General features: G+C 39.3%; 1 protein-coding gene across 1 annotated transcript in view; it reads right to left on the bottom strand.

The window, feature by feature from the left end:
* The window catches only part of SNX25 (sorting nexin 25), a 163,053-nt gene that overhangs the window by 19,781 nt on the left and 116,337 nt on the right, over positions 1–26,935 (bottom strand). Inside the window, exons 8-12 of the mRNA XM_012000177.1 lie at positions 23,400–23,531; positions 20,451–20,723; positions 11,477–11,641; positions 4,487–4,618; positions 1,875–2,015 (exon numbers count right to left, since the gene is read on the bottom strand). Coding sequence (XP_011855567.1) covers positions 1,875–2,015; positions 4,487–4,618; positions 11,477–11,641; positions 20,451–20,723; positions 23,400–23,531 — 843 coding nt within the window. The remainder of the gene's footprint in view (positions 1–1,874; positions 2,016–4,486; positions 4,619–11,476; positions 11,642–20,450; positions 20,724–23,399; positions 23,532–26,935) is intronic.

Raw genomic sequence — 26,935 nt, 5'->3', positions numbered from 1 at the left:
CTGCATTCCAAACCCTCTCTTTAAAATCCCCTGGGTTCCCTCCACAATTGAAGGGTGGAAATTTTTATTTTTATTTTTGAGATGGAATCTCACTCTGTCGCCAAGGCTGGAGTAGAGTGGTATGATCTTGACTCACTGTAACCTCCGCCTCCCAGGTTCAAGTGATTCTTTTGCCTCAGCCTCTTGAGAGAAACCGAGACTACAAGTGTGCACCACCACACCCAACTAATTTTTTGTATTTTTAGTAGAGATGGGGATTTCACCATGTTGGCCTGGCTGGTCTTGAACTCCTGACCTCAAGGGATCTGCCCACATCAGCCTCCCAAAGTGCTGGGATTACAGGCGTGAGCCAACGTGCCTGGCTGAGGGTGGAAAGTTTTAGTAAGAATTCTGCCCACTCCTTCCCTTGCTAGCATGGATAATAAAATCTCACTCTCTTTTTGTCACACCTCACTCTTGTTATTATGATGATAGCTTCTTTCTACAAGCAGCGAGCAGCTGGACCCTGTGACAGTTACAGTTTGACCAGTATCAGTTCACGCTGAGGAAGAGAAAAATGGACCTAAATTCAAGTAGAAATAATTGAAGAACTGTTCACTGCTGGGGAAGAAAGGCAATGACCCGTAGCAGAAGGAGAATTAGAGAAGACAGCAATTTCTGAGGACAAGTAGGAAGAATAATCTAAAAGTAAGATTCTATTAATAATCTTGATTTAGCCATTATGTACATGTCCTATGACAAGTCAGTTAAGCTCTGGGATCAGTTTCCCTCATTTCTCAAATAAAAGAATTAACCTAGATTAGTGGCTTTCAGACATTTTACATTGCAATCCAAAATGCACATATACACATACACATAAATAAAACCAAAACCAAAGGTCTATGAAACAGTGCTCATTACTACTGCTGCTACTACCAAAAAACACAATGGTGTTTACCATGTGCCACACATTCTTCTAAATGCTTTACATACACATATTCCCTTAATTCTCATAACAACCCCATAAGGTAGGCACTATTAGTATTCGTTTTCACTGATAAGGAAAAAGAGATAAAAAGCAAGTGAATGATAAATCCCAGGTCAGGCCGAGCACCATGGCTCACACCTATAATCCCAGCACTTTGGAAGCCGAGGTGAGTGGATCACCTGAGGTCAGGAGTTCGAGACCAGCCTGGCCAACATGGTGAAACCCTGTCTCTACTAAAAATACAAAAATTAGCTGGGCGTGGTGGCACATGCCTGTAATTCCAGCTACTCGGGGAGGCTGAGGCAGGAGAATCGCTTGAACCTGGGAGGCGGAGGTTGCAGTGAGCTGAGATCGTGCCATTGGATTCCAGCCTGGGCGACAGAGCAAGACTCCATCTCAAAATATATATATATATATGTAAGGATAAGTAAATAAATAAATCCCAGGTCACACAGCCATGAAGAGTAGAGCTGAGATTCAGAGCTGAGCAGTCTGGTTCTAGAGGCTGTGCTCCAAGCACTGCACCTTACTGCCTCCCTTGTGTATGTGAGAGAATCCAGTGCAGTTCGTTCTTTCTGCTGCTGCAACTCGTAACTGATGTCGCTACCATCAATGAATCACAGTCGGCCACTGCCAGGTGTGAGAGACGTAGATGATGCTCAGGTCTCTTCCAGCTCTAGGGTTCTCTGGCGATTTACAATGAAAATCAGACAATTATCTGTCCTGATGGAATTAGGCTAGACTAGATGGTTTGATCTATGAGTCAATTTCCAAATGTCAGGATGAAAATGCCACTGTGCCAGTATCAACAGCAAAGGACGAAGATTAATCAGTTTTCTTATGTGTAAAAATGGAAACGAGCTCTTGTGCAGTAATTCTAGAATCTTGCATTCACGAGTATTCATACCTCACTGAGTTTCCGGTGTAAATTCTGAAACTCGCTGAGCCTTCTGGGGACTGTCCAGTTCTTAGTTTCAACTCCTCCAACTTCTTGTAGGCTTACCGTGACAAAGTAACACGGCAATTGCTCACCGTTCTCTTCTGTAACCTTGGGGAAAACATCAAAATCGATACTTAACAAAAAGCATGGTGAACGGATGCAGCAGGAAGATTTATCAGTGTCCTCCTAAGGAGATTTCCCTCCTCATGGTGTACCCTGCAGGATCCCTGGAACTGTGAATATTATAGATTTTATTCTAGCGAGTAAGTTACGTTATATGGCATAGTAGACCTTAAAATAGGGGGATTTCCTAGGTGGGCCTAACCTAAAAGCAAAGAGTTTTTGCTAGCCAGTAATACGAAAGGAAGTCAGAAAGATTCAAATTCCAAGAAGGAAGCCAGCAAGAGAACAGAGATCTCAGTTCCATGACCAAAGGAACTCAATTCTGCCAACAATCTGAATAAGCTTGGAAGTGAGTTTTACTGAGTCTTCAGACAAGACCTTAGTCTGGGAAACATACTGACTTCAGCCTGTGATCCAGCCGGCAGGGAGCCAAGGCACCCTGAGCTGGACTCCAGACTGACAGAGGTGTGACCAATAAATGGGTGTTGCTTTAAGCATGAAATGTGTTACACAGCAAAAGAAAACTAAACAGCAGGCTCATCCTGTGTTACTTTGAAAATAAATTAATAGCAAGCAAACAGGCATCAAATACATCAGAACCTCTCTCAGAGAAGGATGAGGGCACCTCCAGTTTAATTTCAGGATCCAACAAGCCCTGATTTCTATTCTTATTAAATTTTACACCGGGAGATAAAATTTCCTTTACCTCCCAACTGAGAGATTGTGTGTGTCTCTGTGTGTGTGCGCGCGCGCACACACACACACACACACACACACAAAATAATCCAGAATAGGCCACTACTATACTTAACATAAGAAGATAAAAGAAAAAAATGTAAAATGCATTGAATTTGAGCTTGAATTAGCATCATAAATTGAATTAGAGTCAGTAAGAAAGGCAAGGGAAAGAGATGAGAGGTTCACTGAGCACCCACTCTGAGGCAGGATTATAACCCCACTGTAAGGATAGGGAAGTAGAGGTACAGACAGGGTACCTGACTTTCCTAAGACCACACTTCTGATGAGTCAGCTAGCACAGAATACAGGCATGTCTGGCTTGATGAAAATGCATCTTCCGCACCTTCCTGGGACTGCTTTGTGAGCTCCAGATGTCAGGTACCCCTTTCCCATTTCCACTATCTTTTCCCCGGCCAGAGTACCTCAGCAAGCTCCTTAGCAGCAACTGACTGCCAGGGCACAGAGCCCTGTGATGGTTTCCGTTCCTTCCTTCCCTTTCTGCCTCCCCTAATATTTGCCTTTGGAAGATGATTTTAATATGCTGTGAAGTGTCAGGGCCAGCTCTAAGCAAAACTGAGGAGATAACAGAATTTGTATTCTGTCCTCCAGCAGCCTCTTGTAGCAGCTTTTGCCATGACATTCCCCTGAGCCCATTACCTTCCTACACTTCCACCCAAACAATAACTACCTGCAGTTACTGAGGGTTTCTATGTGGGAGTCCGAGGTTGGGCATGACCTTCCCTGATCCACTGCTCCCTACCTTCCATGGAGAAATGTGTATTGTTCAGCAGCTTAGCTTAATGGGAGCACCAGCAAGTGCCAAGGACATGCAGCAGGCACCTGGTTAGGCTCTCATGTACTGTGTGTCCTTTCAGGTAGGTCTTGGAGAACACGCTTTGTTTTGCTATCCAACCTAGAGATAAATTTAAGGTTGTGAATTGACCCTCTCCCAACCCCTAAGAGTGTCAAGCCACTGGCTTGATGGAAAGGCAGGGAAGAACAAAGATAAGTCATACGAAATACCATTGAGGACCAAAAAAGCACTCTCTTGCTCAGGACCTTGATATTTGCATATAATGTGGTTATGCAAACGACCACATTCTATGACTTTCATCTCCAGGTTTCCACCTGACAGACAGTAGGGCAAGGGAGAAGGAAGTTGTCAACAGTAATGACGTAAACTCCTATAAGCATCTTTCCTCCTAAATGAAATTATTTTTATAGACAAATGAAAAGGGATACAGTATATTCTACAAACTCTTATCTCATATCCCTCAAAAAAAAAAAAAGCAAAACAATTCAAAAAATATATTCATTGAAGATTTTAGAGATACTGAAATTTAAGCAATTGAAGTCAGTAGGATGAAACAATCAGATGCACTTACATTTTTAGTTTTTCATCTCCAAGATTCATTTCAACCCTCAATGGAAAAATAAACGGCTAATTCAAGGACATTAAAGTTGCTTTCAATTCCAGTGAACAGGAAAATCGTGCTGTTTCAAGTGGAGTGAGATCAGATTTACACCACGCAGCCTTGTATAGTTCCCAGTCATGAGCGAACCAGAGTGAAAATTATGGGGGAAGGAAGGTAGGACAAATATGGTCTAAAAGAATGAGCATAAGTCTTCTACCCTCAATCTTCATTCTTCAGGATAAAATCTTTTTTAATAAAGTCAAACTTTTAAAATAAATTAAGAGGAAAAGCAGTCAAACCTACCTCTCCACTGGTGATGGAGGCTTTCCACATGCCAAGGTTTTCACACCACCAATCCGTTCTTGCCATGTGCAGCTGAAGGTCTGTGCGTTCTTTCTCTATTAGGATTATTTCATCCCTCAACTTGGAAACAATCTGCCACAGGGAAAATATCCTGGGAGTTATGAAAACACTTAAAACTACGCAATTCGGCGAAGTAGCAGGATTCAAAGTCGACACACAATAATCGGCTGTGTTTCAATACACTAACAGTGAATAATCCAAAAACAAAATTAGGAAAAAATTCCACTTACAATAGCATTAAGAAAAATTCTTAGGAATTAATGTAAACAAGGAGGTGAAATAATTCTACAATGAAAACTATAAAACACTGATGAAAGAAACTAAAGAAAACAAGTATCTGTAAAGGCATCCCATGTTCACGGATTGGAAGAATTAATATTGCTGTCAGTACTACCCCAAGCAATCTACAGGTTCAATGCAATCCCCAACAAAATTTCAATAACAGTTTTTTGCAGAAATAAAAAAAAAAACTCATCCCAAAATCCATATAAAATCTCGAGACCCCAAATAGCCAAAACAATTTTGAAAGAGAACAAAGTTGGAGGACTCAATACTTCTTGACTTCAAAACTTACTACAAAGCTACAATAATCAAAACAGTGTGGTACTGGCATAAAGACAAACATATAGACCCAGGGAATATAGCCCAGAAATAATATATGGTCAAGTGATTTTCAACAAGGGTGTCAAGACCATTCAACGGTGGAAAGAACAGTGTTTTCAACAAATCATGCTGGGAAGATTGGATATTCACATGCAAAAGAAAGAAGCTGGACCCTTGCCACCTAACCCTATATACAACAATTAAAGTAGATTAAAGATCTAAACAAAAGAGCTAAAAATCATAAAATGCATAAAAGAGAATATAGGGGGCCGGGCATAGGGCACAGTGGCTCACACCTGTAATACTAGCACTTTGGGAGGCTGAGGCGGGTGGATCACCTGAGGTAAGGAGTTGGAGACCAGCCTGGCCAACATGACAAAACCCTGTCTCTACTAAAAATACAAAAATTAGCCAGGTTGGTAGGGGGTGCCTATAATCCCAGCTACTCAGGAGGCTAAGGCAGGAGAATTGCTTGAACCTGGGGGTTGGAGGTTGCAGGGAACTGAGATTGTGCTGCTTCACTCCAGCCTGGAGTGAAGACAGAGCGAGACTCCATCTCAAACAAAACAAAACAAAAACAAAAACAGAATATAGGGGAAAAGCTTCATCACATTGGCTTTGGCTATGATTTACTAGTTATGACACTTTAAAAGCACAGGCAACAAAAGAAGAAATAGACAAACTGGAATTCATCAAAATTTAAAACTGTGCATCAAAGAACACTACTGATATAGTAAAAATGCAAACCACAAAATATAAGAAAATATTTGCAAATCACCTCTCTGACAGAGTTTCCATCTCCAGAATATAGAAAACCCCTAAACCTCAACAAAACCACAAACAACCCAATTTAAAAACGCACAAAGGATTTGAACAGACATTTTCCAGAGACACAAATGGCCAATAAGGACATGAAAGGATACTCAACATAACTAATCATTAGAGAAATGCAAATCAGAATGAAAATAAGATGCCACCTGATAACCATTAGGATGACTACTATAAAATAAGAAAATAACGAGTCTTGGCAGGGAGGACATGGAGAGATCAGAACTCTTGTGCACTGGTAGTGGGAATGTAAAATGGTATAGATGTTGTGGTAGAGAGTTTAATGATTCCTCAAGAAATTAAAAACAGAATTAGCATAGAACCCAGCAATTCTACGTCTGGGTATATACCAAAAGAACTGGAAGCAAGATCTTTTTAAGAGGTATTTGTATAACCACATTCACTGTAACATTACTAACAATAGCCAAGAAGTGGAAGTAAACCAAGTGTCTATTGCTGGATAGTTAGTAAAACAAAATGTGGTATAAACATGCAATGAAATATGATTCAGCCTTAAAAAGCAATGAAATTCTAACACACACTACCACATGGATGAAGCCTGAAGACATTACTCTAAGTGAAAAATGCCAGTCACAGAAGGACAAATGTTGCGTGATTCCACTAACATCAGGTAGTTGGAGTAGCTAAATTCATAGAGATAAAAAATAGAATGATGATTTTTCCAGAGCAGGAGGGAGGGAAAAATGGGGAACTATTGTTTCATAGATACAAAATTTCAGTTTTTCATGATGAGAAAAGTTCTGGTGATAGTTGCAAAATACTAAAAAGCTTCTGCACAGAAAAATAATTAGCAGAAATAACAGACAACCCACAGAGTGGGAAAAAAATCTTCACAATCTATACATCCAACAAAGGACTAATATCCAGAATCTACAAAAAACTCAAACAAATTCACAAGAAAAAAAACAAACAATCCCATCAAAAAGTGAGCTAAGTACACGAATAGACAATTCTGAAAAGAAGATGTACAAACGGCCAACAAGCATATAAAAAAAATGCTCAACATCAGGAATTATCAGGGCAATGCAAATCAAAACCACAATGTGATACCACCTTACTCCTGCAAGCATGTCCATAATAATAATAATAAAAAAATACAACAATAGTAGATGTTGGAGTAGATGTGGTAAAAACGGAACATTTTTACACGGTTGGGGGGAATGTAAACTAGTACAACCACTATGGAAAACAGTATGGAGATTCTACAACCACTATGGAAAACAGTATGCAGATTCCTTAAAGAACTAAAAGTACATCTACTGTTTGATCCAGCAATTCCACTACTAGGCATCTACTCAGAGGAAAAGAAGTCATTATACAAAAAAGATACTTGCACAGGCATGTTTATAGCATCACAATTTGCAATTTCAAAAATATGGAACCAGCCCAAATGCCTATCAATCAACAAGTGGATAAAGAAAATGTGGTCTGTATGGAGCATAGAATACTACTCAGCCATAAAAAGAAATGAAATAATGGCCTTCACAGCAACCCGGATGGACTTGGAGACTATTATTCCAAGTGGAGTAACTCAGGAATGGAAAACCAAATATCATATGTTCTCACTCATAAGTGGAAGCTAAGCTATGAGGAGGCAAAAGCATCACAATGATACATTGGACTTCAGGGATTCGGGAGAGGGTTGGAGCGGGGATGAGGGATAAAAGATTACAACTGAGTACAGTGTACACTGCTTAGGTGATGGGTGCAACAAAAATCTCAGAAAGCACCACTAAAGAATTTATTCATGTAACCAAATACCACCAGCTCCCTAAAAATGTACTGAAATAAAAAATAAAATTTTAAAAATAGCTAAAATGGTAAATGTTATATATATTTTACCAGAATTTACAAAAATAAATAATATTTTTTAAATGCCACACTCACCATCTCTTCAGATCTCTTTTATGAGAAAGCCTATAAAGTTATATAACTCTGTAGTTTGAGGACAGCAGCTTTGCTCCAAAACTCTCCTGAATATGCAGTGTTCAAGGGCTCTTTCCTTCCTCAGAAAGCCTACAGGAAGCACACCTTGCCTATGCCATTGTCCTGCATTTTATCATCAATAAGTACTGTGATCATTTTATTTTCATGTCTGTTTTAATTCCATAACCAGCATATTTGCTCCTTGAGGGCAGGCGTCAGACTCCATGTTACACTGAGTCTTCAGTGACTAGCACAGCACCATGCATTTACTCATCACTTGTGTTACTGAGATTCTTCATGGTTAATGGTTTACTCCCAGCATTACCCTAGAATTGGACAGTTTGCTCCAGACTCACAAAATCTCTGTAAAGGAAAAAAACAAAAAAACCGGCCGGGTGTGGTGGTTCACGCCTGTAATCCCAGCACTTGGGGAGGCCGAGGCGGGTGGATCACAAGGTCAGGAGATCGAGACCATCCTGACTAATATGGTGAAACCCCGTTTCTACTAAAAATACAAAACAAAATTAGCCGGGCGAGGTGGCGGGCGCCTGTAATACCAGCTACTCGGGAGGCTGAGGCAGGTGAATGGCGTGAACCCAGGAGGTGGAGCTTGCAGTGAGCCGAGATCGGGCCACTGCACTCCAGCCTGGGCAACAGAGCGAGACTCCGTCTCAACAACAAAGACAACAAACAAAACAAAACAAAACAAAACCTAGGCAGTAAATTTCAGGAATCAAACTAAAAGGCTAGCTTTACCATCTGGCGGCTAATTACACTGCTGGTACAGAGGTCTGTGAGAGAAGGAGGGTTAAGCAAACCACTGGCATTCTGTATTGAGAAGTCTGCACCACTGTGTACTTACAGGAAAATGATCTGATTAATAATTAGATATGTAATCCAGAAAAGTCTTACTATTACAAGATATTGGGGGTGGAGCGTGTTAATTGCTAGATTGCCAAAACCGTTTTCAACATTAATCTTAGGGTTTTTTTTTTTTTTTTGAGACTGAGTTTCACTCTGTTGCCCAGTCTGGAGTGCAATGGCGTGATCTCGGCTCATGGCTACCTCCACCTCCCAGGTTCAAGCGATTCTAGTGTCTCAGCCACCCGAGTAGCTGGGATTACAGGTGCCCGCCACCACGACTGGCTAATTATTGTAGTTTTAGTAGAGGGGGGGTTTCACCACATTGGCCAGGCTGGTTTCAAACTTCTGACCTCAGGTGATCCGCCTGCCTTGGCCTCCCAAAGTGCTGGGATTACAGGCATGAGCCACCACGCCTGGCCAATCTTAAGTTTTTTAAAAAATTAATTATTAATTTTTTTACCAACATGAGTAAAACATAAAAGGAGGACTATGTCTCCTTCTGGAGAGAAGGATCAGCTGCCTTCCATCCTCAGGGCCCTTTCTGTCCCGTGCGCAACAGCTAGAAGCAGAGTGCTCCGTGAGCAGCCTGTGGACAATCTGATTACATAGCAAACGTAGATCAGAGAGTAGAGTTCAAATTAAGTCACAGTACCAGTGAATTGTTCCACGTTTCCTGAAAATTCTTTCATATAATATATATGAAATATAATATAGCTAAGAATGTTTATTCCATGGTTATCAAAAGTTATTTTAAGAAGGGCTGAAAAATGTCTTTCAAACAAACAAACCAAGCAGAAAATAATTCAATGAACATTCTCTAGCTCGTCTTTCATACTGTTATCCATAGATGCATTTTAATTTATAATGAGATGAATCCAGAATAAATAAGACAGCTGTTCTTAAAGAACATGCCACATTGCAGATACTGATTATCTGCCATGCCAGCAAATTCTGTGGATCATCTCAGACATGTTCTTGTCACTGGGAAGACGATCAGGCTTTTGAGTTCTGTATGTAGTAACTGGGAATGACTCCCTGTAAGGGGGAAAATGAACTATTTCTTATGACAATCCGGGAAACCTGGCCATTTGTTTCCGTTTCAGAGTACAATTAATATTGACTGATTGATTGTTTGATGGAGTCTTGCTGTGTTGTCCAGGCTGGTGTGCAGTGGAATGATCTTAGCTGACTGCAACTTCTGTCTCCCGGGTTCAAGAGATTCTCCTGCCTCAGCCTCCTGCATAGCTGGGATTACAGGCACCTGCCACCACGCAGGGCTAATTTTTGTATTTTTAGTAGAGACGGGGTTTCACGATGTTGTGAAGCCTCCTAAAGTGCTGGGATTACAGGCATGAGTCATTGCGCCTGGCCACGGGTTTTTGTTGTTGTTGTTGTTGTTGTTGTTGTTGTTGAGACTATTGCCCAGTCTGGAGTGCAGTAACGTGATCACGGCTCAGTGCAGCCTTGACTTTCCAGACTCAAGAGATCCTCCTGTCTCAGCCTGCCTAGAGCTGGGGACTAGAGGCATGCACTACCATGCTGGGCTAATTTTTTTAAAAATTTTTACTAGAAATGGGGTCTCCCTATGTTGCCCAGGCTGGTCTCAAACTCCTGGGCTCAAGCGATCCATCCATCTCAGCTTCCCAAAGGGCTGAGATTACAGGCATGTAATCTCATTGTGCAACCAGCCCATCACCAATGATTATCAATGTGACACTCCCATTAAACTTCTTCCTACATAATTTTGTAAAAATATTACTACTAACCAAGATGACACACCTTTGCAGGTCTTTCTTCCTTCTCTTTTGCTTTTTCTTTGTTGAAGAAAACTCACTGTTTAACTAGACAGTAACTGGATTATAGATTAATAGATATTTTAATTGTAAATTGCTGACAGGCTCATGATACCAGTTTTTCTTACACCTTGTCTCAGGAATATTCTCCTACTACAAAAGCATTTGAATGTCTACAAAAAGAGTACTAAAGAAGGCTCAATAGGATTGGGCACATGCTCACAGAAAACCCACTGTGACTCACTGAAATTGTTCTTTTTTAAGTTGCTCTCATGTCGACCACTTGAAATCCTCAAACACACATTCAGAAAGTGCCAGAGACCAATCTGGCAGACCAAAGTGCATCAGCCATATCTATATTAGAGAAACCTCCTGTTTAATTCTAAGGAGCAAAACACAAAGCAAAAAGCCACACCACAGCTTGGGTTTGAGAAAGGTCAATTAGTGAGATGCTGTACATTTTTAAACTTTCAAATTGTTGTTTTCTAGCAAAACAATTTATTTCCTGTACAATACTGTAAAGTTCCCTAAATTGCACTTGCAGCAGTTAAAAGAAAACATTTTTTTTTTCAAAAGATTGTCCTCGAGTATTTAATTAACTTCCAGAAATGACCCTGGCACAAGAGAAAGCTTAGCCTGTTCCCCAAAGGCCCTGTAGGCAAAGCAGATGCAAAGAACAGAGTTACTCACAGCTGAAACTGAGAAAGAACGCCAAACCATAAGAGATTAACAACAAATGCTTTCTAGTTCTATCCTAGAAGCAAAAAAATAACAATGGAACTTGCTCATGGTTAAAATTATTTTAAAAGAAACTGACACTTCTCAACCTCAACTGAAAACTACCAAATTAGACAAATGTAAACTTTCAAAGACAACCTTGAAAGCAAAGAGTTACCTTCTTGTCAGGTTTTGGTGCATTTTGAATAGAATTTAGAGCTTGCCTTTTATATTCAAGTTTCTCATTTAGTTCTCGCAGTTTGTTTACAGCAAAACTGGCTTGTTCATTGATCCGATTGGTACTGTCATCCGCGGCTTCCTCACCAGCCTCATCTCTTGGGCCCTGGAGGGGAGAGTCACATACCACCATATCTTATAATGATAGAAAATTCAGTAATTAGTATCTGTCACGACACCCTGTTGCAAAATACTACATTTCAGGAAGGAAAGAATACCAAAGTAGAAAATTCAGACTGCTTTTTCTCAGCAAAGAGAAAAATCAAAGTCTTTGGAACCAAAGTAAATGGTGTTCAGAATTGCAAAAAGGAAACATTTTATAGCCTAAAAAAGGGGGGGGGGAAATCCCATGCCATTATTTCCCAAGTGGTACGTCTAAGGAAATCTGCATAGAACAAGGGACGGCAACTCAGTTTTCTTCCCAACTCGACCTGATATTCTGTACCTAATCTTCAACCAAGACGCTGACTTTTGGCTGCTTTCCAGTCTCCTAAGTATATTATTAAAAACTCATGCAATAAAAGAAAATTACCATATTCCCATGAGCGAAAGTATTTTCAGTATATACTTTGTTCAGTCCTTCTCTTGATATATTCTACAAATCAATAGGTATATTATTTTACAAGTAAAATAGCATTTGAAAGTGACTTAATAGTCATAAGAACTCTGTAACTTGGAAACGTCTGGCTAGATTACCCAACAGCACAGGAATTAGATTCATGAGCAGCAACAGCATGCAGGGCACTGCAGAGAACTGCTGAGATCCAGCTTCCAGTTTATCCTTAACTTTCTTCTAGGTTTTCTTGTTCTAACTTTTCGTAATCGTAACAAACAGTAAATTAAAATTTTTTCAAGGAAGAATAAAGTACCAATGGTCATAGAAAAATAGGTTGTTTGCATGTGTGTGTGTTTTTTTTTTTTTTTTTGAGACAGAGTCTTACTCTGTTGCTCAGACTGGAGTGCAGTGACGTGATCTCAGCTCACTGCAACCCCTGCCTCCCCAGTCCAAGCCATTCTCCTGCCTCAGCCTCCCGAGTAGCTGGTACTACAGGTGTTCACCACTATGTCCAGCTAATTTTTGTATTTTTAGTAGAGACAGGGTTTCACCATGTTGGCCAGGCTGGTCTTGAACTCCTGACCTCAACTGATCCACCTGCCTCAACCTACCAAAGTGCTGGAATTACAGATGTGAGCCACTGCACCCAGCCCATATGTTCTTTTAATTGGTTGTCTATAAATATATATATAAATGATATATAATTTCATACTTTGCATTCATTTGGGTATTCTGCCTTCTTCACATAACACACAATGCTGGGTATTGAGGGTATTATCACCTTCAAAATTACCATTTTTAAGTCAGCCTTGTATGAGAATAATTAGAACAACAATGGCATTGAGAACTTATGAGGCACATTCCTAACGATGCTCCTGTTATGCGTTGATTCTGCTTTATTGCTATCCCAGATGTACAAAAACAAACAAATGCATAAACTTTTTTCTACATTTTAATTATTTTCCTAGGATAAATTTCCTAAAGTTCCCACTTCTAGAGATTACTGGAACAAAGAGTTGGAGTTCTCGAAAGGTCAGTTATATATCAGCCCTCTTTGAATCCTAGGTGAAAGTAGACACTTTTTCCTATTTGTTTACTGTCACCTCACATCAAATGTCAGTTCACATCCTTATTCAATGTATCTGCTGAGTATAGATGTTTTAATTAATTTGAATAACCTCTTTTACAGCATTTGCTGTAAAATTAACCATCTTAATTTCTGAAGTAGAGAGATAACATAGATACAACAAACTGTGACCTATCAAAAATAAAATGCAATAAATAGCGAATTTTGGACTGATCAGCTCAGTGATTTTACATGTAAAGGACCAAGTAACAAAACTTAAAAAAAGAATGTATATGAAGTTTAGACAATCAACAGTTCAGAGACCCCAAGATGACTTCTAATACCATCAAGAGCAAGCACTTGAGTCCTCAGGGCTGGAGATAGTGAACTGGGCAGAAAGAAAAAATCCAAGACAAATCATAATCTTACTATGTAAGATGACTATAAAACAATTTGTTTCTTTTCGCGCAAACCTTAAAACTCATAGGGGTCACTAACAGTAAATAAGAGGTGGCAACTGGAGCTATCCAAAATAATTGTGTACGCTATAAGAAAACTAGACTTAACGTGTGGTTTAGCTGACAGAGTAGGAGCATCGCCATCTTGGACAAGCACCACCATTTAAAAGTTTCCCTTGACCAAAAACTGCCTAAATCCAAAGGGCATCAGCCTAATGGCTAAGGTCAGCAAGACCATAAACCACAAATGCCATCTCCAACTAGAAACATTCCAACCCTAAGATAAATCCCTCCCTGACCAGAGACATGTCAGCCCTGAGATAACCCTCCAGCCAGAGAGATGTCAGCCCCAAGATAACCTTCCCTCTGACCAGAGACATTCCAACCCTGCAATAAACTTCTTCTCCACACAGAAACATTCCAAGCCTGTGATAAGCTCTCTCACCCTAAAAACCAGTAACTACTCTTCGTCTGTAAGAGAGAGTGCTCCTGAATGAAATTGGCCAGAAGCCCCTCTCGGGTTTATTCTCCAAAATAAACCTGTCTTTGACTGTTAAGCGACTTTTCATGCTTCTTTCCTTTCTTTAACTCTTACATTTGATACTGAAACCTAGGATGGGTGTTGGGGATAGAGACTCTCTTGCAACTCAGGAAGCAGTGGGCAGCAGCAGCCCGTCCTCCTGGATCCTGAGTCTCTGGCCACCCACCCTGTCTTGTCTCTCACTTCACTTTTTGAGTGATTTGCGTGAGGAGGACAACTAACCCGAAGTGTACTGTGAGCCTCAGGCTGGGGCTACTCACAGGTGGGTTCTTAAAACCCTCAGGTCTCAGGAATCCACCTCCAACTGCCCGCAACATGTATTTAGCTCTCTAGTCTTTGTCCCTCCTCCTCCCTCATCCTCCCTTCTCTCTCTCTCTCTCTCTCTCTCTGTCTGTCTGTCTGTCTTCCTTGTGCAGCTCCAGTCAAAGAGGCCCTTTGCTGATTCCAACCGGAACATCCAACATCAGACACTAATCCAGACAACTGGTAAAATCTGCCTTCCCTAGGCTTTCTCACGGTACCCAGGAAAGTCAGGTCTGCCATCCTGATCCTCAGAGGAGCAGTGGGACTAAACTAGAAGAAATCTTGGGGATACCCAGTTTCTTCTTAGCTTAACTGTCCTCTTCTGGAAAGAGGACTCTGGGTCTCTGTCTTTTGTCTGGGGACGCCTGGAACAAAAAAACAGACACCCTTAGCCTCTTCTCACTCGTCCACTTGGGTGCCAAATAATCCCACATTCCTACGTCCTTCACAACCTCTCCAAACTTGGCTTATAAGAAGCATAAAGCCAAAGCGTTTGGTTTTTCATTGCAACACAGCCTGGCCCCAATATAAATTAGATAATGACAACTGATGGCCCAAAAACGGCACCTTTGACTTTCAAATTCTCAGGGACCTTGACAATTTTATAACCACGAATAGCAAATGGCAAGTGGTTCTCTACATTCAGGCTTTCTTCTATCTTAGATCCCAACCCTCCCTATGTCAAGCTCGCACCCCTCATGAAATCCTTCTTCTTAATGAAAACCCTCCCTGGGTCTCTCCTTCCTCCAAAACTCCTTCCTTCGAAACGCCTTCCTTGGAAACCCCTTTTGAGCCTGCAGATGGATCTCCTCTGTAGTCTTATTCCCCTGTATCTGCTCCTCGCCTGTTCAAACCTCCACCCCAGTGGCCCCTCCTGCCCCCAAGCCTTCAGTCCCAAATCCTGCTCCTCCTCCTTCTCCACCTGTTACCTGTTCAAAAACTACTCCAACCAGTCAATCTGCCATTCTCCCCCTCCGGGAAGCAGCTGGGGTTGAAAGCACTGCTTGCGTTCATGTCCCTTTCTCCATGTTTGATTTGTCACAGATCAAACAGCATCTGGGATCTTTATCTGAAAATCCCTCTCATTATCACTGGGAATTCCTACACATAACTCAATTCTTTAATTTAACTTGGCGTGACATTTATATAACTCTAACCTCCACCCTCAGCCCGATAAGAGCACTCAACTTAATTAAAATGAATATCCAAGCTATGAGTATATTTAAAAGACCTTTATGTTTTCCTCTTCATAAATCTTGTTTTCCTGGAAAAGGCTTTTTCCCAGTCAACTGAATTACTTTTCTCCACTCTGTCTTGCCACTCTTGGTGCATGTATGAAAGACCCTAAAATGACATCTGGTGGCCTGGGGCTCCTTGGGAAAACCAAAAAAGTGCCACAAATCCCGTTTTGGGAAAAAATCTGTTTTCCTTATGGAACCCCTGGAATTCGAGGTGAGTAAGTACCTTTCAAAATCTGTCTTTGTCTTCCAGCTACACTTGTTTATTAGGCCACGGAAATTGTTTCCTTAGCCTTTGTTCTTAAAGGGCCTCACCCAAAGGCCAATAATCCAATTGGGAAATTAGAAAAAAAAATCTTATAACTACTGGATCTTCTTCTGGGTGTCTGTGAGGCTATACATGTGTTGTGTGCAATGTCTACTAAAAGAGCTCTAATTAATTGGCCTAATAAAAATCAGGGCTTAAATCAAATATTTTTACAGGAAAAGTAAAAGGTATGCGATCTTTCAGTTCACGAGACTTTACTACTTACTGGCACAGTAAGATCAGAAATGTCTTAAGAACTGCCTGCATACATTTTTGCTTGCATTTATTGATCAAGCGATTTCATACTTATCTCTGCCAAATACTATAAGGTGTCAAAATCTAGCATACAGGATACAAAATTGAAACTCGGCCCAGACGGAATAATCTTTGCTTGTGTAATTTTTTAATAAATGAAACATTAATATTGGTCTAATAAAGTTAGCTACATCTTGAACTATTTAGTGAAATACGCTAACTTCTAATCTTGTGGCTTTAGGCAGTCTAGTCCACAGACATAAAGGAAGTTTGTTTTGGGAAAGGATTGTTACCATCTTTGTTTCAAAGCTAAACTGTAAACTAAGTGAATACACAAAAATAGATAAGTCCTGGGGACATGTGAAATTAGCCATACCCCCTAGCTATGCAAATGATATTAAAGAAAAGATAATTTATATAAAAAAGTATCTTATATGGTAAATTCTTGTCCTAAAGTAAATTAACTGGTTGTTTAAAGAGAGGGATGTTTACAACAAATCAGAAAGTCGAGGCATGTCAGAGGTTGTCTGTGTAAGTTGTGAAAAATTTTATAAAAGGGAATTCATATAAGAAATGTTGTACAATTTAAAAGTGATTAAGCCTCCTGAATGCTTTATAAAATGCTACTATAACTCTCAGCTGTACAACCTGCCTGCTTTACAGCTAGAAAAGGCCCAGGCCACACAGAGTCAAATGCTGGAATAAGTCAGACCTTATCTGCACTTCTGTCCAGGTCCTCAGCTCTCCACCTGGTACATAATTAAAATCCCAAACTTACCAACAAAAGTAAAGGTTGCTAAAAGTTAACAGTGTAATATGTACTTAAGACTATTGAAAAAACATTTTACATATACTTTTGGCAAAAAGATTATAAGGAGGCATAGGAATGTGGATTTTTACCTAGATTAAAAGATTAAAGAATTGTTTTAAGTTGAATAAAATAAAAAAGAAGGTTTACGCAAGTTTTGGAAGGTTAATTGTAAAGGAAATTCTGTGTGTAAACATATTGGCTAAAGTTGAAGGAGTATCATCCAGTTTTTCTGTAAACTGAGCATTAAAATAAAAGCACAACGGGTTTTTCTTAAAGCACTAACCTGCTCCTTAACAAAAATTATAAAGGGTTAAAAAGGGTCTATAAAAATCTTACCTTATGGTCAAACATTAAAATTGGGTAAATGTGTCTACAAGGTTTATTAAAAATTGAGTTTAACATTAATAGCACACTAATATAAAAGTAAAATTTGGCTTATTTGGTATAAAATCATATAGGAAGCATTGTCAAATACAAAATGGTGTTCGGCTTTCTTTGGGCTATGTTTGCATAAATAAGTTATTGGTATGTGTTCCAATGTTATGGGAGACTCCTATAATTCTGATATATCTTAATGTATGTTATCAGTAGTAATTATAATTGTGTTAAAATTACTTTGTGCCACAGAGGTAACAGATTTCCTTGTCCATTGTGTCTTTAACGATGGCTACCCTAAAACTTTTGGTCCTCCATAAACAATTGTTGTCTTGTTTTGGTCCTCTTTAGAAGGTGGTTTTATAATCAGCTATAAGGCTCTAACAGGTGCTCTTAAATGCAGGTTTCTGATAACTTTGGATATTGTGACATCAGAATAGAGGAAAAATGTTCAGGACTTGAATAGCTAAAATGTTCATTAATGTCAAGCAGGACAGGAATTAACTGCATGAACGGAACTAACAGGGGACTGGAGTGATCTTTCTGACGTTTTGCTTAAAATATTGCTAATCCTTCGTTTTGCTTTTCAAAGTCAAAGTAAGTTTTCTTTTGAGCTACTGACAGCTTTTAGCAATATAGTATACTCCCATGAACAAAATTTGAAGCATACTTGTTTCTCTCTACCTGATTTTCTCTAGCATTTGGAAACTATCTCTGAGTATTCTTAAGTTATGGCAATATAGTTATTTGCATAAGTGCAATAAGAATTTGTTTTCTTTTGTAACAGGGCACAGTTGGAAAAAGTGGTTATTTTACCACGGCTTTGACTGGAATGGTGTGCTTTTCTTTAAGGAATCAAACTTCACTTACGAAGCCAATAAAGCCCTTAGAAAACTGGCCTCATATACTGTGTACACAGTTCCTGTACAGGGTTTCTGATCTGTGGTAAGTAAAGAAGGTCACTTTCTGACAGGCCAGGAACCCCAAGTTATCCTGGAACCTCAAGAGGAGAAACATCACCCAACTCATAGGTATCTGACGGTAAAAATCCATGACTGGACTTGGCTTTAAAAAGGTCTTATCTCAGATTCCTTCTACAGAACAAAGTTTCATCAAAGCCAATTTAAAAGTCCTATTTAACAAATAATTCTTCTTACTGTGCTGTATGCAAATAATTAAACCAAGTATAATACAGCAAATCAGTCCTACCATGATGTGTCTTTTTTTTTTTTTTTTTTTTGAGATGGAGTCTCACATTGTCGCTCAGGCTGGAGTGCAGTGGCGCGATCTTGGCTCACTGCAACCTCCGCCTCCCGGGTTCAAGTGATTCTTCTGCCTTAGCCTCCCAAGTAGCTGGGACTACAGGCGCATGCTATCACATCCAGCTATTTTTTTGTGTTTTTAGTAGAGACGAGGTTTCACTGTGTTGGCCAGGATGGTCTCAAACTCCTGACCTCATGATCCACCCTCCTCAGTCTCTGAGATTACAGAGTGAGCTGGGATTGCAGGCGTGAGCCACCACACCCGGCGATTTGTCTTTTACTAATGGTTACTTACAGAAAATTACACATGGACCTTCCCAAACAAGCGCCTCTGTCTCTCATTGGGTGAGGAATGTTGTTTCTATCTCAATTAACTGGGCCTAGTAAGAGACAAACTGCTGAAAAACTTAAAGAAAGGGCTAAAAAGCTAAGGGAATACCAAAATAACCAAACGGATTCTTGGTTTGGAAACAAAATCATAGCATGGGTGATCCCATTCCTGGGCCCTCTCCTAATAATATGCCTAGGACTAATGTTCTTACTCTGCCTAATTAACCTTTTTCAAAAATTTTTAAATGACAGGATTATGGCTATTTCACAGATAACTACCCAAAAACATCTACAGATGGCATTACTCCTACAGTCAATTTAAGACCAGAAAATTCTCCGTCCCCTCATCAGCAGGAAGTAGCCAGAAAGAACACGCCACCCCTTGTCCTTTTCATAACTATAGGGTCTGGAGTGACAGAGCAGGAGCATCGCCATCTTGGACAAGCACTGCCATTCTAAAGATCCCCTTGATCAAAAACCACCTAAATACAAAGGGCATCAGCCTAATAGTTAAGGTCAGTAAGACCACAAACCACAAATGACATCTCCAACTAGAAACATTCCAACCCTAAGATAAACCCCTCCCCGATCAGAGACATGCCAGCCCCGAGATAACCTTCCCTCTAGCCAGAGACATGTCAGCCCCAAGATAACCTCCCCTCTGGCCAGAAACATTCCAACCCTGCAATAAACTTCTCCTCCACACAGAAACATTCCAAGCCTGTCATAAGCTCTCTCACCCTAAAACCCTTAAATACTCTTAGTCTGTAAGAGGGAGTGCTCCTGATCAAAAAAAATCTTCCAGAAGCCCCTCTCAGGTTTATTCTCCAAAATAAGTCTGTCTTTGACTGTTGAGCTGCTTTTCGTGTTTCTTTCCTCTTTATTTAACTCTTACATTAGCAAGTTTTCTTTTGGAGCATTTTAATTTCTTCTGACTTCTTTAAACTCCAAAATATTTCCTTTAACCCCTCCTACATTCCCTACCTCTCCTCATTTTTTCCCCATCTCTTCTCTCTTCTAGGGCTATAGTTCTACTGGTTTTCTTAACTGGTCTAACCCATAAATGTCCCACCCTACAGACTTTCTGTCTTCACTTTTTAGGAGTCAGACCAGAGATGTGTCTAAAACAGAGGGCAGGAGGTCTCTGACTCAATGCCAGCAGGAGGGAACATGTAGGTCAGAGGATAAAAGGGCAAGAAGAAATACATACAACCAGAGACAAGGTTATTCACGTTTACTTTTTATTCTATTTAAGGTCTTGTATATTAAAAGATGTTACTTTTATTCTATTTAAGGTCCTGTATATTAAAAGATAAAGATGTGCATCAAATTTGGCTCACACAATATGTACCCACCTAAACATACTTAAAAGCTTATCCAATAAAAAGGAGCAGAAAGTTAAATGTGACTCACCGTCTCATCCTTGTTGGAAATCATCTGTGAGGCATGTTTCTCTTCCTCTTTTATCAACAATTTCTCATACAGGTCACTGACAATAAATGAAGGGTAATACCTATCCTTTAGGATCTCATAAACATCTCCCTGGATTTTGTAGAATACTTCAATACCTTTATTTCCTACAAGACACTGCTGAATTTCTTTGTAAAGTGATTTTTCCACAGATATTTCTTTGCTCTCCACAAAGAAATTCTGATAAATTTCACCAACTAATTGTGGAATTTCATTCTGAAAAGACAGGAAGATAAAGAAAAGTAAGACATATCTCTGAGAAAAATTATTTGTCTCTGAATTCTCTGCATTTGAAAGTCAGAAGAAAGACACTTAAGGTGCACCCTGGTATGTAGAATTTTGTGTCCATATTCAGGATCCAGGGGCAAATGTCAGATCCTTAAAAAAAAAACAACAACAACAAAAAAAACTGGTTCTTTAAATGAACATGTTAAACAGTCAACACCTGCAATTTCTTTTAACCACTGGAGGCGGGAAAAACAGAATAACAGTTCTCCTCCTGTAATAGATTCCTTTTCATAAATCTGAATTCCGCAAGAAAAAAATGTGTTAGCTAATATCAATTTAACTTTTTACCTAATATTACCTAATATAAGTAACTAGAAGTGCCATTTCTCATCCCAGAAAGAAGTTAATATAATAACTGTGTAACTCAGAAAAACACTCTTCAGAATGACTACTTCAGAATGATTATGTCCTCGTCAAGCTTATATTAGACAGCTTTGTCTTCAGCAATGAGCCTGGGTCATCACCAGCCTACTTTAGAAATGCAAAACCTCTCTTCAGATTAACATAATCTTTATAGTTCCTCTAAAGGCATTGCATTAACTCTAGGAATGTTATGCAAAGTTTTCGACAACAGTAAAGAGCAAAAGCATACAACTTAATGAACATAACTAATTTAACATACATCCCAGAATGTCCAAATCAATGTTGCTAGATCAAAAAAATAAGACTATTTCAAGGAAGCTATATGCTCTTATTCCATTGAAAAATTTCAAATTCTCTTCCATAGTTTAGGAAAAACGTTTTAGATTGCTCTTTACAATATTCCTTTGAGAACAACCAGAAGTTATTTGTAGTCAAAACTGGTGATTAAAATGAGTAACAGAGTTAGCAAATACAATATTGGATAAAATTAGGTAATTTGGGGCTTGTAAATTAACAATAAAAGGCATTCCTAAGAAGATTTAAAGACTGGATTTAGTTCCTTAACAAATATAGTTTATGATTTACGATATATTTTAAACCGGCAGTCTATTCTAGCAACATTCATATGCGAATGAGTAATTCAATGTACAAAATGCTCTTGGTGTTTCCCCCTGCCTTCCCCAAAACCAAATCTTGTTCTGTCGCCCAGGCTGGAGTGATCTTGGCTCACTGCAACCTCTGCCTTCCTAGGTTCAAGCAATTCTCCTGCCTCAGCCTGCCAGGTGGCTGGGATTACAGGCGTGCACCACCATGCCTGGCTAATATTTGTATTTTTAGTAGAGTCGGGGTTTCACCATGTTGGCCAGGCTGGTCTTGAACTCCTGACCTTGTGATCTGCCCACCTTGGCCTCCCAAAGTGCTGGGATTATAGGCATGAGCCAACGCGTCCGGCCTCTTCGTACTTATTTCAATAAACCTCTCACAATAGTATATACTGATCACATATGTCACGTTATAGATATTGTGTATGTTTATAGACATATACATACATATACAGTTGTACCTCGGGATCTATGGAAGATAGGTTCTAAGATCTCCTGAAGATACCAAAATCCGAGGACATTCAAGTCCCTGATATAAAATGGTGCAGTGTTTTCGCATATAACCATGTACATTCTCTGGTATACTTTAAATCCTCTCTACATTACTTATACCTAATAAAATGTAAATGCTCCGTAAATGATTGTGATTTTGTAGTTTTAGGAAATAATGACAAGGAAAAGGCTCTGTACATATTCAGTACAGATGCAGTTTTTTCCCCCCAAATATTTTCAGTCCATGGTTGGTTGAGTCTACAGATATAGAACCCACAGATAAGGAAGGCTGACTGTATACATAAAGACTGTGTACACATAATTCTTAAATATATATTGCCAAATGCAAAGCACAATGCTGATTATTGGGATCTTCATTGTAAGATGTATGTGTACCCAAAAACATTTTTATTTTCCTTTATTCATATTTAAATTGAAATAAAAGCTAGGTGTGGTGGCTCATGTCTGTAATCCCAGTACTTTGGGAGGCCCACACAGACAGATCACCTGAAGTTAGGAGTTTGTGACGAGCCTGGCCAACATGGTAAAACCCTGTCTCTATTAAAAATACAAAAATTAGCTGGGTGTGGTAGCATGTGCCTGTAGTCCCAGCTACTTGGGAGTGTGAGGGAGGAGAATTGCTTGAATCTGGGAGGTGGAGATTGCAATGAGCCGAGATGGCCCCACTGCACTCCAGCCTGGGTAAAAGACTGAGACTCCATCTCAAAAAAAAAAAAAAAAAAAAATTGAAATAAAAGGCAAACTGTGAAACATGCACATTATGATATTATAAATGGCAAGATTATGAGACTGAAGTGTAGGTGAGGGGACAAAATTCATTATAATAGCAATGTGGATATGTATATGCCTTTTTATAATGTGTAAAAAAAAATACTCAAAACTAAATTCAGTCTCTTGGTACATTTATAAAACCTTTTTTCCCTTGACTACACATTCAAAAGCATCTTCTGCAAAAATATAATGTAATTTTATTTGCCATTATGGGCTAGAACACAATGTCAATATTGTATTTGGTTTAAAAGATTCTTTTAATGTATACTTATCTTGAGAAAAACAGATACAGTGTCTCACATGCCAAGTTTACATCAGCTAGTGATTAATATTCCTTTCAGCCTACATATACTACCTTGTTAGCATTCTTTAAATGTTCCACAGATTCCCAAAAACTAATCAGAGCTCTCTTGTCCATCCTTTCCATGTACATTCCAAAGTGCTCTCTGTAGAAAGTATTGGCCAAGATATCTTCAAACTGAAGAATCTATTGAGAGAATTTAAGAAAACGTTTTTAAAAATCAAATTTTAAATATCCGTTAGCTTTAACTTCCAATGGACTAATTTCTACATTTAGGGTAAAAATGCATTTTTTTAAAGGAATAAAGTAAAATTTTATTGTAGTAATTTACAATTTATTTAAGTAAACATACAGGTTTGTTACATAAGTATACGTGTGCCAGGGTGTTTTGCTGTATCTATTGACCAGTCCTCTAAGTTCTCTCCCCTTGTCCGCCCACCCCACAATAGGCCCTGGTGTGTGTGGTTCCCCTCCCTGTGTCCACGTGTTCTCATTGTTCAGCTCCCACTTATGAGTGAGAACGTGTGATTTTGGTTTTCTGTTCCTGTGTTAGTTTGCTGAGGATGATGGCTTCCAGCTTCATCCATGTCCCTGTAAAGGACATGATCTCATTCCTTTTCATGGCTGTGTAGTATTCTGTGGTATATATGTACCACATTTTCTTTATCTAGTCTATCACTGATGGGCATTTGGGCTGCTTCCATGACTTTGCTATTATAAATAGTGCTGTAATAAACATATATGTGCATGTGTCTTTATAGCAGAATGATCTATACTCCCTTGTGTACATACGCAGTAATGGGATTGCTGGGTCAAATGGTATTTCTGGTTCTAGATCCTCAAGGAACTGTCATACTGTCTTCCAAAATGGTTGAAGTAATTTACATTCCCACCAACAGTGTAAAAGTGTTCCTATTTCTCCACAGCCTCGTCAGCATCTGTTGTTTCTCGACTTTTTAATAATTGCCATTCTGACTGGTGTAAGATGGTATCTCATTGTGGTTTTGATTTACATTTCTCTAACAATCAGTGATGTTGAGCTGAAAACATGCATTTTTTAAAGTCAGAGTGGATGTAACATAGTACTGGTAAACTGAAATATCTCTTACTACATTTTAAATGGAATAAAGCTTACTGAATATTGGAAATGCACATACTGAAAAAATAGCAATTTCCTATTACCCATTCACTCATTCAACAAAGATTTATTTGGCATTGCAAATCAGAAAGTGTCCGAGACAGGTCTCCATCAGTTTAGAAGTTTATTTTGCCAAGATTAAGGACATGTCTGGAAGAAATAAACATGGAGTCACAGAAACAGTCTGTGGTCTGTGCCTTTCTCCAAAGATGACTTTGAGTGCTTCAATATTTAAAGGGGAAAAGTGGGCTGGAGGGGAAAGGAGAGTATGGTAATCCACACGTTCCAAGCAAAAAGGAGCAGGCAGGGCAATAGTCAATTACGTAATCCTCTGACGCTCAGTAAATCGGCACTTTACACAAGATAAGATGAACACAGAGTAGCTACCTGCGGAGATATCAAACCTTCTATCTGTAACTTCTGCTTAGGAACAAAAGGAAAAGCAGCTTCCTGCATGACTCAGCTTTCGGCTTAATTTTTTTCATATCCTTTGCCCACTTTTTGGTGGGGTTGTTTTTTTCTTGTAAGTTTGTTTAAGTTCTTTGTAGATTCTGAATATTAGAACTCTGTCAGATGGGCAGATTGCAAACATTTTCTCCCATTCTATAGGCTGCCGGGGCAGGCATTTTCTAACAGCTCCTAGTAACTAACTTAAGGACATGGATATCCCTTGCTACAGACCATTAATAATTCATTTCTATAAATATTTCAGACCAATAATATTTAGTTAGTTTACTAGCTGTGGAACACTAGAACATGTGTCTTTATGTAAAGTCTACCAGTGAAGCATTTTGAAGCACAAAATCCTAACTGTACATGCTCCAAAGGAGTTTAAAGGAACCCGTATCAATTTGGCTAGGGAAGATGGGCCAACAATTCCAGCATCAACAGAAAGGGCCAGGAAACCCTTTCACACTCAAGTCAAGTCCTGGGCTGCATTCGACAGTGTTCATTTTGGATTGGCCTTGGATCAAATAAGGAAAATGATACGCAGATTGGCATAAGGATCTGCCATTTATTGCCGCTGATTTCCAAACTCCATGTACTCCTATTTCCATTTCCTCTTCAACCCTATGTTAACTCTTCCTTCTATCTTTCCATTTTGGGGCCACTGGTGGTTGCAAAAAAAATAAGGCAACACAGACTTTTTGTTTTCAAAACAAAGCAAGACAGGAAGGCAACACTGTGAAGTTACAGTTGCTCAGGCTTTGGAAGTAGATATACTGAGGTTTGAATCCTGACTCCACTACTTTCCAGTTCTGTGAGCTCTATGTTACTCCATCACTCTGAGTCTCAGTTTTTCCACCCATAAAATGTGACTGATACCACCTACTTTCCAGGTTGTTCTGAGACTTACTAATAATAACTGTTCTGAATCAACAAAGACAACAACAAAAACTAATCAGGAAGAGCCTGAACCAGGAGAAAGAGAAGGCAAAATAATAAGTGCCAAAAATCAGAATAGTTAAGAGGTCACTTTCTAGTTACATAAATATGGATGAAAGGATTAGCAGTGATTCTCAACTGGGATCCAAAGAGAAATGACAAAGGACACAAAAAACTTTTGTGGGTGATGGATATGTTTATTATCTTGATTGTGGCAATGGTTTAATTGAATATATGTGTATGTTAAAACTTATCAAATTGTACACTTTAAATATGAGCAGTACACTGCATGTCACCATACCTTAATTAAGCTGTTTTAAAAACAAATATTCCATTAAGCCTTAATAATAGCATTGCAAAGACATGAAGTAGACAATGATTATACTAACGACCCACTGTCAGGAGAACATATACTGACATTATCTTTGTGAGTTACAGATTGCTGGATCTGATTTCCCAGTATTTTTGTTAAGGACTTTTCTGTCTAGGGTCATGAGGGACACCATTCTGTAGTTTTTTTCCTCTGGTTTGGTATCAGTTACGCTAGCCTCCTCCTAGGATGAGTTGAAGCGCTCCCTTCTCCGTTTTTTGAAAGAATATGGTTAAGATTGGTATTATCTCTTCCTTACTTGTTTTATAGAATTTACCAGTGAGGCTGGGCACAGTGGCTCATGCCTATAATCCGAGCACTTTGGAAGGCCAAAGAGGGCGGATCACCTGAGGTCAGAAGATGGAGACCAGCCTGGCCACCACAGTGAAGCCCTGTCTCTACTAAAAATACAAACATTAGCTGGGTGTGGTGGTGCATGCCTGTAATTCCAGCTATTCAGGAAGCTGAGGGAAGAGAATTGCTTGAATCTGGGAGGCGGAGGGTGCAGTGAGCTGAGATCGCACCACTGGCACTCCAGCCTGGGCAACAGAGGAAGACTTCATCTCAAAAAAAAAGAAAAAGAAAAAAGAAAATCACCAGTGAAATGATTTGAGTCTGGAGTTTTGTGAGAAGGTTTTAAATTATTATCATATTCTTCAATAAACTGTGGGTTATTCAGAGTTTCTCTTCCTTTTT

This window comes from Mandrillus leucophaeus, unplaced genomic scaffold (assembly GCF_000951045.1).
Source record: "Mandrillus leucophaeus isolate KB7577 unplaced genomic scaffold, Mleu.le_1.0 Scaffold62, whole genome shotgun sequence".
Lineage (NCBI taxonomy): Eukaryota > Metazoa > Chordata > Mammalia > Primates > Cercopithecidae > Mandrillus > Mandrillus leucophaeus.
This window is presented reverse-complemented; position numbering and strand designations above follow the sequence as displayed.